Source organism: Hevea brasiliensis, chromosome 16, assembly GCF_030052815.1.
Source record: "Hevea brasiliensis isolate MT/VB/25A 57/8 chromosome 16, ASM3005281v1, whole genome shotgun sequence".
Classification (NCBI taxonomy): domain Eukaryota; kingdom Viridiplantae; phylum Streptophyta; class Magnoliopsida; order Malpighiales; family Euphorbiaceae; genus Hevea; species Hevea brasiliensis.
In genome coordinates this window covers 69,608,696-69,625,360 of record NC_079508.1, presented here as the reverse complement: position 1 = coordinate 69,625,360, position 16,665 = coordinate 69,608,696, and the positions used below count along the sequence as shown (strand labels likewise).

At 32.4% G+C, this 16,665-nt stretch overlaps 3 protein-coding genes across 4 annotated transcripts; 2 read left to right on the top strand and 1 right to left on the bottom strand.

Moving 5' to 3' along the window:
* Nucleotides 1-542: 542 nt before the first annotated feature.
* LOC110656108 (brassinosteroid-responsive RING protein 1) lies at nt 543-1,418 on the top strand. The gene has a single exon (XM_021812693.2). The coding sequence runs from the start codon at nt 731-733 to the stop codon at nt 1,208-1,210; it is 480 nt and encodes a 159-aa protein (XP_021668385.1). The 5' UTR covers nt 543-730; the 3' UTR covers nt 1,211-1,418.
* A 1,405-nt stretch (nt 1,419-2,823) lies between these two features.
* LOC110656106 (uncharacterized) lies at nt 2,824-7,161 on the bottom strand. Its single transcript, XM_021812689.2, has 8 exons — nt 6,833-7,161; nt 6,699-6,720; nt 5,899-5,955; nt 5,735-5,816; nt 3,996-4,091; nt 3,771-3,895; nt 3,434-3,452; nt 2,824-3,336 (listed from the first exon to the last, which is right to left on the bottom strand). Exons 1-8 carry the CDS (start codon nt 6,930-6,932, stop codon nt 3,085-3,087), a joined length of 753 nt encoding a protein of 250 aa, XP_021668381.2. The 5' UTR covers nt 6,933-7,161; the 3' UTR covers nt 2,824-3,084.
* A 149-nt stretch (nt 7,162-7,310) lies between these two features.
* LOC110656107 (uncharacterized) lies at nt 7,311-10,353 on the top strand. 2 transcript variants are annotated; one of them, XM_021812690.2, is made up of 5 exons: nt 7,311-7,668; nt 7,752-7,824; nt 7,921-7,969; nt 9,608-9,652; nt 9,987-10,353. In XM_021812690.2, the coding sequence occupies exons 1-5, from the start codon at nt 7,402-7,404 to the stop codon at nt 10,051-10,053; spliced, it is 501 nt and encodes a 166-aa protein (XP_021668382.1). In that variant the 5' UTR covers nt 7,311-7,401; the 3' UTR covers nt 10,054-10,353. The 2 variants fall into 2 exon arrangements, with proteins under 2 accessions (XP_021668382.1, XP_021668383.1); XM_021812691.2 differs by having other exon boundaries at nt 7,327-7,668; nt 7,758-7,824.
* The last annotated feature ends 6,312 nt before the right edge of the window (nt 10,354-16,665 follow it).

Sequence of the window (16,665 nt, the reverse complement as noted above, 5' to 3'; positions counted from 1 at the left end):
AGGACAACGACACCATGCATGATGTGTCAAGACCACCAAACATCACCCCACAAGCCATGACTACAAGATCACTTGTCATATTTTGTTGTTCCTTTAATCTTTAATTTTAGCATTGTTTTGTGGGATATACAAAGGGATAATCATTGGTATAGAACCATTGTCTACCACACTAACAATATCATATTAAATAAGTAATTATAAGATGCAATGAAGCTAATATTGGTTAAAACAAATGTTGTTGTCATATACAGGCAATAGAAGAAGAGCCATGCAAGGCAGATTTGGTTTGAGAAATGTGGGTCCTAAATAGAATGCATAGTCAAATTGCAAAATTGGGTTCACTTGTGAGTGGTATGTTTCTTGATTATAATGACAATCATATGCCACCAAGATAGAGGCCTACAACTAATTAGACTAATCTAATCTTTACTTCCATTAATTCCATTAGGCTTTAGCCTTTTTCTAATCCCGCATAATTTAAAATCTCTTCAAAAAAAAAAAAATAACCAATTTGTGTAAAAACCTGTAAAAGCAGATGAATAAGACAGCAGTAAAATTTGGCTATGATCACTTTTGGCATCTGTTATGTTCTGAGACCCCTTACTGTCATTTTACTCTCTCTCAACCCTCTATATAACCCACCCTTCTCTCTGTTTCTGCAACAGTAACAACACAAGCAAGCCACACCAACATCATAGCACTGCCATTACACAATACCTCTCTCTACTCCATGGGCTTCCCTGTAGGCTACACAGAGCTTCTTCTCCCTAAAATACTAATCCACACTCTTTCTTTTCTGGGTTTCATTCGCAAGCTCATAAGCACTCTCTTTCGCTATCTGGGTCTCCCTGATTTCCTTGAACCTGACATTTCTTGGCCCGAAACACCTCCACGGATCCCTGAGTTCTACTCCGTCTCTGCCGTCCTCATACGCGAGATCCTCCCCGTTGTCAAGTTCACTGACCTTGTCGACCCTCCTGACAGCTGCGCTGTCTGTCTCTACGACTTTGAAGAACAAGATGAGATCAGATGCCTCACCAACTGCCGCCATATCTTCCACCGGACCTGCTTGGACCGATGGGTCGGTTACGACCAGAAAACTTGCCCACTTTGCCGTACACCCGTGATTCCTGAAGATATGCAGGCGGCTTTCAATGAGAGGCTATGGGCTGCTTCTGGGATTCCTGAGTTCTACGGCGAGTATTCTTAGATTTTAGATTCAATAATTTCCAACCCAAGAAAAAGAAAAAAGATAGACAATTTTACCTTTTTTTTTTCTTGCTTTTTTTTTTTTTCTGAGGTGGGTGATGTGTGTACATAAAAAAAAAAATAAAGAAAATGGAGAGAGAAAACTTATGAGAATTAGATGATTTTGTAAATATGCTTTTGTAATTTTTGGTTTTCTTTTTGGCGTAATAGTTAGTTTTTCAACCGTTACGACGATTGGAATGTGACCTTAAATGGATCTAGACAAAGTTTGAGGTCTTCCAAGATTTTTTCTTTTTTTTTTTTTTTTTAAATAATAAAATTGGATTGTCACTACCATTTGGATCTTCTTTCATTATAATTTTGAGTTTCTTCAAAGGTAAATGACTATCATTGCAGTTCTTGAAAGGCAAGTTAATATCAATAAAAATCTAAAGCAAAATAGACTTAGGGTTTGCATTTTATTAACCAAATTAAGCAGAGTACAAGGATTTTCCTAAGAATGTTGATTTCATTAGTTTTAAATAACTAATGTTGCCAATAACAATAACAAGAATCAATAGCGTTCTTATTAGATTGAGAATTTAAGCATCCTAATAATGATGTTTTAATAAAGGGCAATCAAAGTTTTATTGACTCTCTTAATTATTGTATTGTTGTATAAAAAATGGTAATGCAAAGTTATAAGGTTAATTAACAAATTTGATTAATTTAATCTATAACTATAACTAAAAGAGAGATGTGTATTCATAGAAGCATCTCTTAGAACATTCTTAAGTTGCCAAGTGGCAAGAAAGAGATCATTCTATGTGTACCTAACATTCAAGATAATAGTCCCCACAAGGTTTGATTAACATCATTCTTTCAATTAATAATTTTTTTTTCTTAGAATTATGAAATTTCAAATTAGAATATTATTTTAATTTTAATTAAAAAAAAAAAGAAAAAATTATAGCTTTCAAAGTGACATGGTCAAACCACTCTTGAATATTGTTAAGTCTAAATACTATATTGAAAAGGAGTAAATGAACAAGATTTCGCTTTCTTTTCTGCAAGAATATTATAAATTCCCATTAAATAAGCACAATATTACAAAAGAACGCTCACATATAATTGACTTGTCTTTGATCTTTTTTCAAATCTTGATTTTGTTGTATTATTTACATTACACCAGACGACAGAACTCCAGAAAGTGCCTCTATGTGCATCATTCCATGCATCTTATCTATTTCCTTCAGCGTTCCAACCTTCAAGAATTAGTGAGCATATTAAATTCTTGTCATGCTGACTACAAGTGGGGTAGATGGAAGGAAACTGGAAAATTTGGAGCTTCTGATAAGGATTGTGATGGCTTGAGATTGAGGCAGTTGAAGATTAGGCTTTAGATTTTAGCTAAACATTGATCATTTGGTAAGCCATCTTTGAAAGTTCCAAATTCTAAATGGGTTGGTAGGTTGGTTGGATATAGAAAAATGCAAAGTCTGCGCTTATAATGGGATGATTATAGGTCAGCTAAGGTTCATCCACCCAGAAAGAGAACAGCCCATCATCAGCATATTAACTTTCCAAAATAACAACTGAAGACACCATGGCAATAAAACATGGAAAATACTGAGATAGAAGAAAAGTAAAGTATGTCTTAATTATGTCTCAATTTTTTTTTTTTTAATACACAATAAAGAAATCGAAACCCACACAAATTTTTACTAGTATAAGTACCCTCGATAAAATAAACAAAAGCATCAGCTCCGCTATTTTCCCACTCAATAAACAACTCACAAGTTTTGAAGTTTATCTACTCCAAATTAACACCAACAACTGTATAATGCTCTTCTGTTTTGACATACCACCATTCATCACACTATCACAGTAAACAGATCACCTTGAATAGCCAGAAGGTGGATATCCGGGTGGTGGGTAATTGGATGGAGTATAACCTGCTGCAGGATAGCCTTGAGCCTGAGGAGGAGGATAACCATAGGGCTGTCCATATGCTTGTTGAGGTGGGTAACCAACCGAGGGAGGAATGGGTTGATCAATGCGTGACATCTGTTGAAAAGGAGGCACCGCCATGACTGGTTGTGGCCCAAATTTGCCATCTCGTTTGTCCATTTCAATCTTGTGTTGTGTCTGTAAATACTCAAGTTAGCATAGTATTAATATGAAATCTTAATTAAAAAGATATTTGCAGTTTCCGTTTCATGCACTTTGTCGATCATATCACTACCTGCATACAGGCACAAACCCTGTCCACAAAAATAGATAATATTAGTAAGGCAGTTAAGTATGTTCAATGGTAAGAAACTAACAGTTTGTTTGGCATTGAGTTTTGAAGACTGAAACTGTTTTTCTGAATAAAAGTAAATATTTTAGATGCTGTTGAAAAAAACAATTTGAAAAAAGCTGTTCTGTTATTTTAATATTCTTATGACTAAAACTGATCAAATTTAATTTTTAATTATTTTTTAATACTTTCTAACTAGTATATTTAAAGAAGTGATTTTTTTAACAGCAGTTTTAAAAGTAATGCCAAACGGGCCCCAAGAATAGGTTGTAAGACTTACGTGCAATACACCATATCAGCCAAACATGAGAGTAATTGAGAAGCCTCTTGAATTTCCTCACTGCCAACAATCATTGCAACGATTGAGAATATACATGCAATTTGTTGTAGACAGAACATAAAACCCTGAAGGAGAAGAAACATAATGCTTAACCAATCACATAATAAGTGTAACATAATGTGTGTGTGAGAGAGAGTGAGAGGAAAAGGGGAAGAGAGAGAGTACAATAATGCAATTATCACATTGCGTTGTTTGAATGTTAAATTCATCTTGCAATAGAAAGCGGGTAGAGGCCACTGAATTTCCAAAGCAGCAGAATACCTGGAAACTCAAACATGTATTAATGGGGCTAACAACAACAGAAACAGTCTAAACAGCTGGCATGTCTAGTTACAATATTTGTGAAAGCTATATAAACAATTGATTGATTCTAAATGAACTTACATTGTCTCAACAGAACATGTTTGCTCCTAAATAGTAACCATTGAAGATGGCACATTTCTGGCTATAAAGCTAGCAAGGTTCTCAACTAGTTTATTTCTCTAAGACAAATCAGTTTGTTAATGCAAGATCAAACGAATATAAAACTTACTACTATACAATTAAGAGAAATCATCCAACAAAATTTTGAGACATACATTATCTTCTCTGTATGGAATAATTGTTCCAATCTTTCAAAAGCTTATGATAAAAATATGATGAACAAGTATTAAAAATAATCTTTTTTCTATTCTTTTTCAAGCAAAAGTGTTCATTTACAAGGTATGATCTGGGATGTCAGTTACATGCTGTGTTGTCAACAAGAGATGATCCTATATTCAAGAATAAAAAATCCATAAAGATGCATAAATTGTAATTTCTGATTGCGAATGATAACAAATAGTTGGTCTTGTCTTCTTGCCACAGCACAAATTTTCTATTTCAAAAGAAAAAAAAAAATCCATCCAAAGGACAAAATGTTGCAACAGACTCATGAGGATAGAAATATATTGTTGTGTGATGCAAACAAATAAAAGGAAATTGGATGGGTAATAGTTTTGTTCAATATTAAGTTATTATTGTTTGAGATTTCATGTAAAGTTTACTATTTATGAGCTTTATTTGAATTATTTAAGTCAAGAAAGATATCTAAGTTTTTCAAAATTGGTTCTCTTTCTTTGGTTCTCTTAAATCTTTTAATTTAATGTCCCTATGGAACTAGCAAAATTGTCTCCAGTCTCTTCGCGATAACATTGAATCAGGATAGCAATTCCAATAGCTGATCTATTATAGCTTAACACAGGCAGAAGCCAGAGCCCCGCTCGCCCCAATACCACCACCCCACCCACACACACACACACACACACACACACACACACACCCACACACCCACACCAAAAAAAAAGTCCATAATACATGCAGATAAAATTTTGAATCCCATGTCTTCTTAACGACATGCCTATGAACTAGGAACTAGATTGGAAATAAAAAGCAAAGGACCATCTTCAGTTTATATATGAGAAAAAGCATATAATGATCTCAACTTTCCCCTTTGTCTCCAATTCATTTGAGTGATTTGCTCAAAGGAAATAGCACAACATCTTACGGTAGCTTGCCTGAACTGAATGGAAGAGGATAAGATATTTCACCAGCTTTCAGAAACAAATAGAACATCTCACAGATGCTCATACTGTTGTGAAACATTTTAAGCCTAATTGCAACAACTAGTAAGGGACACTAATCCGATCTGTCAAAAAATGATGGTTCAAATGGAATTTCAGAAGCAAAATTAGTCCAAGTGCACAGTTTTAAGTAGGACAGCTATCCACCGTAAAACTTCTATATGCTTTTCCAAATTCTATTTCAAAACCTCCCTCGAAGTTAGTTTATCTTGGAAATATTCTGGAGTTGAATCTTTGGCCAATGAATTTCCAAGTAAATAAATACAAGACATCATGATAACCAATGATAAATAAACTTCATACCTCTGTGGCAAGGCAAAGTTCTGGGCACTTGCTTTCACCACATCTGCCACTACAAGGCATATAGCCAGCACAACAGACATACCTATAACAAAAAATAGGACAGTTTGTTTAAAAGTACTCAACCAAAATATCAAAAAAATTGAATGAAAATGAAAATCAGTTACCTTGACATATCATTGTAAAGAGCTCGTTTGCGGAGCAAGTATGATACGCATGGCCCACTAAAACAGATTTAAAGAGAATTAGGTGTATTGAGATAAACCAACATCACACATCAACATGTAGAATTCATTTAATTTAACAATACATTAGATGAAAAGGCATAAATGAAATGAAAAACATTACAGTTCATGAATATCTTATATTATAACACCACATAATTATGATCACAAATTTATAATAGCACATTTGAAATATCTAGTTGATAAATCAAGATACCTATCTTAATTCAACACTGTGGCCTTGTTTGGCACTGAGGTTCTGATAAAAAAGCGCTTTTTCTGAAAAATTGGAGCTCTTATTACTAAAATATATCATTTTTAATACCATCTAACATACAGAAAAGTGCTTTTCTTAAAACCAGTTTCAATAGGCAAATAGCATTAGTTTTTCCCCAGATAAAGGAATTCAAGACTGTGAATGAATTGGGGGTAAAAAAGCATAAAATAGATAAATTGAATTAATATGAACTAGTAAATCCCAAGGATGAGAGGTGAGAACAAACGGTAAGAAGGAAAGGTTTTCCTTCCAAAGAATTATAATTTATCAGAATTCACGAATAGTATCAAAGTCAACCGTATGTCATAGAAAGTCAAAAAGCGTTATTTAAAATAATAAAAAAGTAAGTGTAATTCAACAATCAGGAGCCAAAGAAACTAATAGGAAACGAAAAAAATGATAACCATAACCAAGAAGAGCTAGATCTACTTTCCAAAAGCAAATAAGCAGTATCAAGAGTACTCACCACCAAAAAGAAAAGCAGCAATCTGCACCCTCATACCAACAAATCGAAGAAAACACACATATCAGAGAAATTAAATTAACAAATAAACAGCACTATACCTTATAAAGTACACAGAAAGACATAAATAAACATACAAGGGGTGTCAGCTTGGATGGTTCTCATGAGATCAGTGTGCCAGAGATTCCTGTAATTCTGGCGGATCTGCATCTTGTCCAGATGCTCCCGAGAAGCCATGGCGACCCAAAAGCAGGCACACCACTAGATTGCGGAGATTTGAGAATTGAAATCAGAGATATCGAGTGTGTAGGGAAGCGCAAGAAAGAGTCCTTTTGACTCGTTGGACGAAGTTTCTTCGTTGTCGAGACTCTTCAGAACTCCACCATCCTTCAAATCAAAGCCGATATAAACTACAATAGGAGGAATTCTTCCCAATGCTAAGACGAGGACTTTGAAGCCACCTCATTTGCCACTTGGATAAATTATATATATAGCCCCCTGTGAAAATTAAAAAACATATATAACGACGTCGTCCAAGCTGAACTAGCACCGTATAGAATGAAATGATAAGGGATGTCCCAGGATTGGTAGGACGAGACAACGACGTCGTTCTGTTGAGTATTACGCTTATCGGTCTCATTCATATTGCTGAAATAGTGAATTTCCATTCCAGTTTGTGTGTTAGGACTGAGATATCGATCCACGAATGGAAAATGAAGAAGAAGCTAAGCCTCGCAGACAGAGACATCAATCAAGCAACGCTGAAATTTTAATCACTCAACCAGAACTCTATCCACCGTCCATGTGTCCCGAGCCCACACCTGACCCAGATGAACCCAATCTCACGGAGTCCAAACCCGCCTTGAAACATACCCAGATCTTCAAGGCTCTGGAAGTCGTCGAGAGGGATTCACTGGCCATCGCCGAAAGCTTCACCAGTCTTTTCGCTTCTCTTCGCTTGGCTCTATCCGAGGTCAGCTTTTAATTTCACTGTACATGTTTTTCCCATCTTCCTTTTCGATTTCCGTTTGGTTCCCGAGAATTACATGTCATCAGTTGCAGGTTACTAGCAGCTCGGTTGATCATATGAACTGTTTTGGTGACGCTGCCGGCCGTCTTCAAGAATCGGGTAAACGATATCATTCATAATGATTTGCTTTTTTTTTTTTTTTTGTTCTTTTCTAAATAAAACGTGTGATCATAGTTTTTCTTCGTGTAAGTACAGTGCTTGATGCAGCAACGAAGGGAAATCGGTATATAAATTCGTGTCTCAGGTAATTCTCTACGAGCTTGTTTGGTTCGGCTCCAAAACATCGTGGAATTCAATGAATCCCATGTTTTATGTGTTTGGTTAAAAAAAAAAAAATCAATTCTATGAATTTGTTATAACTAAAATCAAATTTTATCAAAATTGATGAAATTTAAAAATATTATTTTTGGATTAAAATATTCTTATAAAAAAATTTCCAATTAAGAAAATGGAAACTACAAACTAACAAGTATATAAGATATTTTATATATTTTTTAATTTTTTAATATTAAGCTTATTATGCACTTAGTAATTACACTATTTATGTTATTATATAAATCTCCTATGTTATAAAACATGTGAATTTAGTTTATATTTATTACTATATTGTTAGTTGGTTTAATTGTGTTAGTTGTTATAAATTTATTGTATAAGATTTTTTTGAATTTTGTAGAAAATTATAATCTTTTAATTTTTCTTTTGAGAGTAGTTTAGAAAATGAGGGCAAATGAATTTTAGTTCTGTAATTATATCAAACATGAAATATATGGAATTCAATTGAATTATGCATTTTTAAGTTGTGTCATGCTAAATAGTGGAATTCATTTCAAATGAATTATAGTTAGAATTCATTTCAAATGAATTCCAAAACTTGTGGCAAAATTGAACCAAACACGATGTACAAGCTAATGCTTGATAGGAAATTTATATCACTAGAATGAAATAGATATGCTAGATATGATTACGAATACATTCATTTAGTTGGGAAGAAAACAAAACTGCTAAGGAAGTCCTTACAGTTACAGTAAACTCAAATGAAGCATCGAGCTATCTTTCCAATAGGGTACCCAGTGGATTGTTTATGGTTGATTTTAGAACAACCGTACATGTACAAGACATTTTTACTTCAAAGAATTTTTTACGCAAAATATTGATATGGATAGCATTCCTTCTAGGACATGATGGTGTTGTAGCTGCATAATTGGCATTAAGAGATTTTAGAGATTGAATGAGGAAATCAGGGGTATTGATGTCTGGCAGCAATCCTTCCGTAAAAGCACATTGTGTTGGACTGGAAATTCAAATTTAGATCTAGCTAAAAGAAAAAACCCACTTGCAATTTTTTTTTTTTTCACTCCTAGAGAATTGTTATATTCTCAGTTCAATTGGTTGATCCCTGATCATGTTTAAAACTTTTTTTTTTTGTTGCCTTCATTCCACCTTGTCATTTCCATCAACAGCTCATAAATTTGTCAGTATTGACTCTCAATTTTGCAGCTATTCTCAGCATTTTTTTTTTGGTAATTAAAATAATGCAGTTATGCAGATTTACTTCATCTGCAAAAAGTATTATATCATCCGTAAGGCATAATTTGAAAAACCCACAATTCTTGTGGAAAAGTTTGTTGCTATAATTATTTGGTACCCCAGACTCTAGAAAAATCCTTCTGAATGATAACTGGTCGGGCATAATGGTTCCAAAGTAGTTTCCACCTCTTTTGCAGCCAGATTGCAGACACGCTTTGCCTTTTATGGTAGCTCCTTCTAGAATCGAATGATTCTGAGTAATAGTGTGAAAGAATTCTAGGCACTTAATTGCTGATTTATCAGACACTGTTGAACATTGCCTGTTCTAGGTAATTGTTTTGAATTCTTTTTGCAGATTAAACGAGGAAATGAAGGGTATTGATAGCTTAGCTGCACAACTGTATCCTTTTCATGTTCTTTTTCGATTAGTATGCTTGTTGTTGGGTTGGTTCTTGCCCTACCTTCATAATCTCCCTATGAAAGAACTGTATCAATTACACTCATCCTAATCCGACTTCCACAGTTCATCCTAGTGTGGAGGCAGCTCAATGCCCAAGTGGACCCTCATTTTTTTGATGATTCAAAAGGGCTATATATAAAACCTTGCTTTTTTGTTTTTATAGTTAACAGTTCCCCCCATAGATAAAAGTCCTCTTCATAGTTACACATAATTCTGTAATTTGGCTTGGCTTCTTGTGATCTTGGCTGTCTTTGGCTTCTTAATATTTGTAAAGAAAAGTCCTGAGGAGAAATGTGGATGCGCTGGACACAGCTGTGAACAGGCTTCTCCGTTTTCCATGATGCAGAGCTGCTCAACTGATTAGTTGTCATTTGGGACTTCTAATACAACTTCACTTGTATCCAGTGCTACTTTTGTTTGAGAAGTTTCAAGCTGCCTGTTAATAACGTAGTTTTTTTAGAACTCAGGCTGAACTTCTGAACATATCGCTGAACTATCTCCACAGCCGCTCCAAATATAGGTTCAAGAACAACTGTTTTGTACCATAGGATTTAAAGCATGCACTTTTTTTTCTGCCCAGTGATTGTATTGGCATTCTGGAGTTGGCCTTTTCAATAGTTGTAGAAAAATTGAAGGTAACACACCTGGTATCATTGATTACTAAAAGCTGCATTAACCTATATTGACAATCATGTACGAAAATAGCGAAATCTATGCAATGTTGGATTTTTGCAGTGACTGCAGTTCCCTCTCCGGCAACTTACGCACTTTACTTCAGGTTTACGTTTTCTGGGTTGTTGAGGATACTGGATGTTTGCAGTGACTCCATGTTTCAAACATTTTTTCTAGCTGGACTGGGCTTTGATATAGGTCTATGAAACTCTTGAATTGTATAAAAATAAAGGGGTTGGATAATTTTTTGCATCAGCTGGATCAAACCCATGATAGGTCGGTTATATGAATGGTATACTTGGTCCTACGACTTGACCATTTAGGCCCGTCTAAAATAAAAGCATAATTATAGATGTGGGCTGGTTTCGAGCCAAATTTGGCGATTTCGGTTTGCCTTTTCAAGTCAAATTGAGATTACGGGGTGGTCTGATTTAAAGATAATTTTGGTTTGATCTTGAGCACCACCTCGAGCATTTTCATGCTGCCACTTTTTTGAAAAAAAAAAGAAATCAGATTAAACCGAATCAAACCAGCAGTTCTAGTCCTGTCAGATCAGATTCAAGATTTAGAGAGTTCCAAAACCAGGTTATGCTATCATGGGTTTGATCAAGTTCAGTCTCAAAATTATTAATTGATTTCAGTTCTAATTTTGATCAGTTGGGTTTTAGTTTTAAGTCGGACCAACCCGTGTATGTGAATGGAATGGACCTCTGTTGCTATATCTCCATATATATTCTAATTACAGTATGGAAGACAAGGTATCCTATTGCATGCTGCTGGGTAGGATTGGAATCATGTTGTCTTCCATACATTTCCTTCTCCAATACTGTGAACAAGACATGGAATAGGGTAAAGGCTTCATTCATTTGGAGGATATTTTCAATTTTTCATTGTTGAAATAGGAGTGATTTTTACGTTTACAAATGAAAATAATTATTAGCAAGTGGAATCTTATCCCATCTTTAAAAAAAAATAATAAATAAAATTCATAATAAAATGCTTGTTACTCTAAATCATTAAGTCAACATATGATTAAGATTAACATTCTCAATGTATTAAGAGGCAAATAGCATGGGTATTTTTAAAATAATATTTAATTATTTTGAATAGAAAAATGGACAAGTTGGTTAGCTTGTGATTCTCACCAGTCCAATGGGCTAACTAAATACATTGTCGTGGCCCCAATAAACTGCGTACCTAATCAGCAGATAATTAAATTTAATTAGAAGTTGGTTTCTCAGTTAATGGATAGACTATAGAAAAGACTGTGTCGGTGGCCCTTCTCTACTCTTTGTGCACACAATTTTATGCAATTTTTTTTTTTTAGACTAATTCAAACTTAACAGTCTCTCTCTATGTTTTCTTTTCCTTTTGCCTTAAGGAACTAGCGCAATAAAAGGTAATTTCAACACTTCCTCTGACCATTTTAATTATCTTTTTCAACTTTATCTTTATTTAACAAGTTAATTACTTTAATATTATTATAATTATTTAAATTGATATGAGATACACTCTTAAAATTATTTAAAAAATGATTTAACTTTTAATAAGCTAACATTAAACCACTGTAAATATAGCAAAATAATATAAAAAAAGCCAATCATTCATTGTCCAATCTAAAATATGATAGTGATGTATTTGTTTTATTCATAAAAAAATTCAAAATCTTATGGAAGGAAGGTGTTACATATGAATTTTATATGTATATATAAGACAACATGAATTTAAATGTATATGAATGCTATAAAGACAAATTCCACAACCCAATTTATTTTTTGTTTTAGTTAAACTATCTTATCTTCTTCCTCCTATTATTGTTATTTTCAAAGATTTATATATTGTGCATAATGTTTAATATTAACAGTCTAATAAACTATCTGCACCCAACTAATGAATGAGCTCATTGATCATTCTATGTATATTAATTTTATTATATAATTATTAATTATAATAAATTTTATATCAATCTCATTATAATTAACTGTTGAAATCTAATAGTTTCTGCTAATTAAAAGGCAGCTTTCTTTTGATTTTTTGTGTGAAAATGTCACTTGTGCGAGTATCACCCACATTATACACCTGTCATTTCATATACACTAGATTTTCTCATTAATGTCTCATTGATTTGATGAAAAAAAAAATGATTAAAGTCCAAGTGTGTGGTGACCATGCTAGAGGACAAACAAGTTTCAGGTTTATATATGGTGGTCCATTATTCCAATATAAGAATTCCTCGTGATTATTTCGATTTCATGTTCCACTCTTTTTGTTTCTTTTTCTAACTGTACATATACTTTATCTATACATCCAAATTAAATGATTGGGAGAAAGAATCATTTCAATTTTTTATTAATTTTAGATCCTTTTACGTAGAGTATAACAATCATAATAAAGATTTTGGATGTGTTGACCAAAAACTTTCAATTAATACAAAATCAAATGTCTAGAAATTAAATGGTAATCACTGTAAGTTTGCAGCTAAAAGAGTTGAATGCTTCTGCTAGCTAGCTGCAACCTAAAGTCATAAGGGTCTCGCAAACAGGAAGACTTCATTAGGTTTTTATTTATTATCAATTAGCTTTGTTCAATCCAAGTTGTTACATAATGAAAAGTTTTTATTTTTCTTGAAAAAATATGATCTGAAGATGGCATTGAATTGAAAGAGAACAGCAAATGATTGCAGACATGTTGGGATGTCAGACGATAACTTTATACAGAAAGCAGTACGCTTCTTTTCTTTCTCCGATCCACTGTTTTATTCTTTCTAGGGTTTAACTTTTCTTTTTTCTTTTGATCTATTAGGGTTTAACTTTTTCTTGCATGGTGAATGGTCTGAGTTGATGTTGTGATGGGGGCCTAAGCTAAGCATTCATGAATCATTTGGACCTTGGATTTGGATGAATTTGACAATCACGATTCATGTTCTACACAAGACATGCAGCAGGCACCCACCATTCTTGGACTCTTTCTCTGTATCTGTTTTCTGTATCTCCATAAAAACTGGAATCATTTTAAGGACTCTGATGTCTCGACTCTCGAGCTTAAGTGTCCGTTGGAATAATTGTACTAAGAAAATAGTCTTTAAAATTATTTTCAGAACTCAATAATAATAATAATAATAATAATAATTTATAATTATTAAAAATAGAAATACTAAAGCCCTTTTTTTACTTCAATCACCTAATCATTAATTACTAATTGAATTCAAATATTAATAAAGCTTTTTTTTTTTAATTTTAAAATTGAACAACAAATTGCTATTTTATATAGACATAAGTTTTAGATTACCATGTTCTCTTGGTCATTACCATCATCTAAAGAAACCCAAACATAGCTAGGTTTCAGTCAGACATGTTCAAAAATATGATTTATCAATTAATTGAGAAGGTCATTGAAGTGAAGGATGTATACCCATATGAGCCAACTTCCTGCAGGAATGATGACCTTGGATTTGTTTGACTATTTAATGCAAAAGTTAACTATGTCATTTTTAAATTTTCTTTAATCGAAGGGCATGTCATCAAATCCATAAGACATTTAGTATTTATTTGGGGCTGCTTGCACAAGGATTTTGAAATATTCATTGATTTGTATAAAAATTCATCATTTGATTAAGAAAATAGTAAGATAACCAAATCTATTAAGTAAGTTGGAATTGAATTTTTGTGAAATCACATATTATTTCTATAATTTTTTAAAACTCATTTTATTACCCCTCTCATTTAATTGGGGGAGATAAATAATAATTTAATTAAATTAAAAAATATTTTATTATAATTTAGATAATTTAATTACTTTATAAAAATTTTAAATAATAGATAAAAGTGGACGATAGACAATATTAATTACACCCAATTTAATGACTGTAGTTATTATAAGTTCAACGTTATATAATATTTTACTTAATAATTATTAAATTAAATATTTTATATCAAAATTCATGTGTTTAATATTTCAATTATATATACATTTTAATTGGCTTTATAAGAATTATAATATAAATATTTAATTTAAAAAATTATTAAATTTATTTTTATATAAAAAGAAAGTTATATTACATGTACTCTGATTTACACGTGGCCAAATTTATTGCCCAAACAATAAATGGCATATGCCATTGAATTTGGAATCTGCATCATTAAATGAGAGAGATAATTGGAAAAACGCTATCACTATCACACATTCATTACCCAATTGGAAGAACACTATCACTTTCTTCTGTGTCCTTTTGAGTCTTTTTCCTTCTTCTTTTGTGTAAACATTGATACATCTGATCATTCTTATTTTTCATTTCTAATTAATTGATAAATTACTATGAATATTTTTATTTATTTTAAAATGTAATTACTATCTTATTTTAATTTTTTTTTTTATTTTCTGGGGAATATTGCTATTCGGATCTTCGTGTATCTATTGACAAAATAATAATAATTTTGAAAGTTTGAAAACTTCAGCTGACGGTAAGATTTTGTAAATAGCATTGACAGGAGCACAAAAGTCAAAAGATCGAACGGTGAAGAAATTCACACGTATCTGTGGAACCCGCAGTTAATAGTCCTTGATTATGACCGGAAGCCGCCGTCACCGTCAGCATAGAGGGTTTGACTACTGTTACCAACAAACTCGCGTTTAATTTTATTTTTTTAAATTTTATATATTTATACAATATTCCTTTATTAAACAATTTTGAATTGAGGAATAAATTTAATACTATTAGTAAAAGACTCTTAATTTTTTTAAAATATATCTATTACTTTATTTTTATAAATAAAAAAATTTTCATTGAAAGTGCTTTATTTTTTCAATGAATAGCCTTAATATAAATAAAATTAAACTTAATTTAATAAATTAAAAGATACATGTAATTTAATAAAAAAAAAAATCAACAATACAATGAGTAAAAAGAGCTCTGAGAGTTGAAAGACGGAGGAGTTTGTGTGATTGATGTGTTAAATTACAAAGCAATAAAAGAGAAGATGACAGAATTTGTTTGCTGCCCCAAAGAAACAAAATGAAAAATGTCACGAGCAACAAAACCTTATGTATAGTACGTGTCCAGTCAAGACCCACGGGAGAGGAGGAGGTGCTTTCCCACTTGTAGTGGCAATCATCGTAAGAACTGAATTGACCTGTCGAGGCAGGAGACCAGCTGCCTGCCAAAACCCACATAGTATAGGTAATTTTTTAATTATTTTTTTTAGTAATTTATTAATTAAATCAGTTGTCTATCAACTCACTCTTTTAATTTAATCAAGCTCAGAACCAGGTCTGATAATTGTAGAAATATTAGATTTAGAGGAGAGCTTCCCCAAGCTTCTATGCAGAGGCTCATTTAACTGTTGGTTTCATTCTTATATCTTCATCTACTACAAAAGAACTGTATTGTGGCTTGTTTAATGTGTCCATCTAGATCACTGTTTAGCTTAATTACAAATGGGCCATTTTGATTTTGTAGACCAGATACTTTGTTTGATCATTTCAAAAATCAGTGAGTGGAGAAAAGGTCAACAATAGTTAAGGCAATTATTGCAATTCTATTTGGATTCATTCAATGGAGGCACAAATCGTTCACTGATGAAAAGATTCAAATTCAAAATTTTTTTTTAAATGTTTAGTTTTTTCATTTTATTCTTTATGTATTTCTTTGAACTATTTTAAAGTAATGTATTTGAAATTAGTGATTTTAAAATACTTTTTGATAATTATAGAATTGGTGAACACATAATAATACGCATGATTAAAGGGCTCGGGACGATGCAAATGAGCTAGTATTTATTAGATGAATATGGTTATCTTTAGCTACAGTATAATTTCATAATTATCTTGTGAATATACCCTGTGAGGATATAATAAAAGTTAGGTCCTTCTTTCGATTGGAAAAGATTCATTATTTATAGAGTTAGTGGGTTAGTGTTTATTTGACACGTATAAAATTTCTATAAATGGATTATCTCTATCATTGATGTTCGTTTCAATGTTTAATTAAGTTATCTTGCGTGTAATAGTAACTCTAATATGCATGAACTGATAATAACAGTTAGTACTTAATTGATTTGATATAATAATTAGTTCATCTGACCATATTATTTGAAATAAATAGACATGTCAATTTATTAGTAGGAGATATTCTATTATAAACCGATCAGCAGGTAGGTGATATAACTTAAATTTTAATGTTATATTTCTTAGTAAACCACACTCTTCAAGCCATATTTAATGAATCCCTTGGCTTTTTTGGAATATTACATTCAGTCCAGTTAGGTCTTCTATAATTCTGGGTA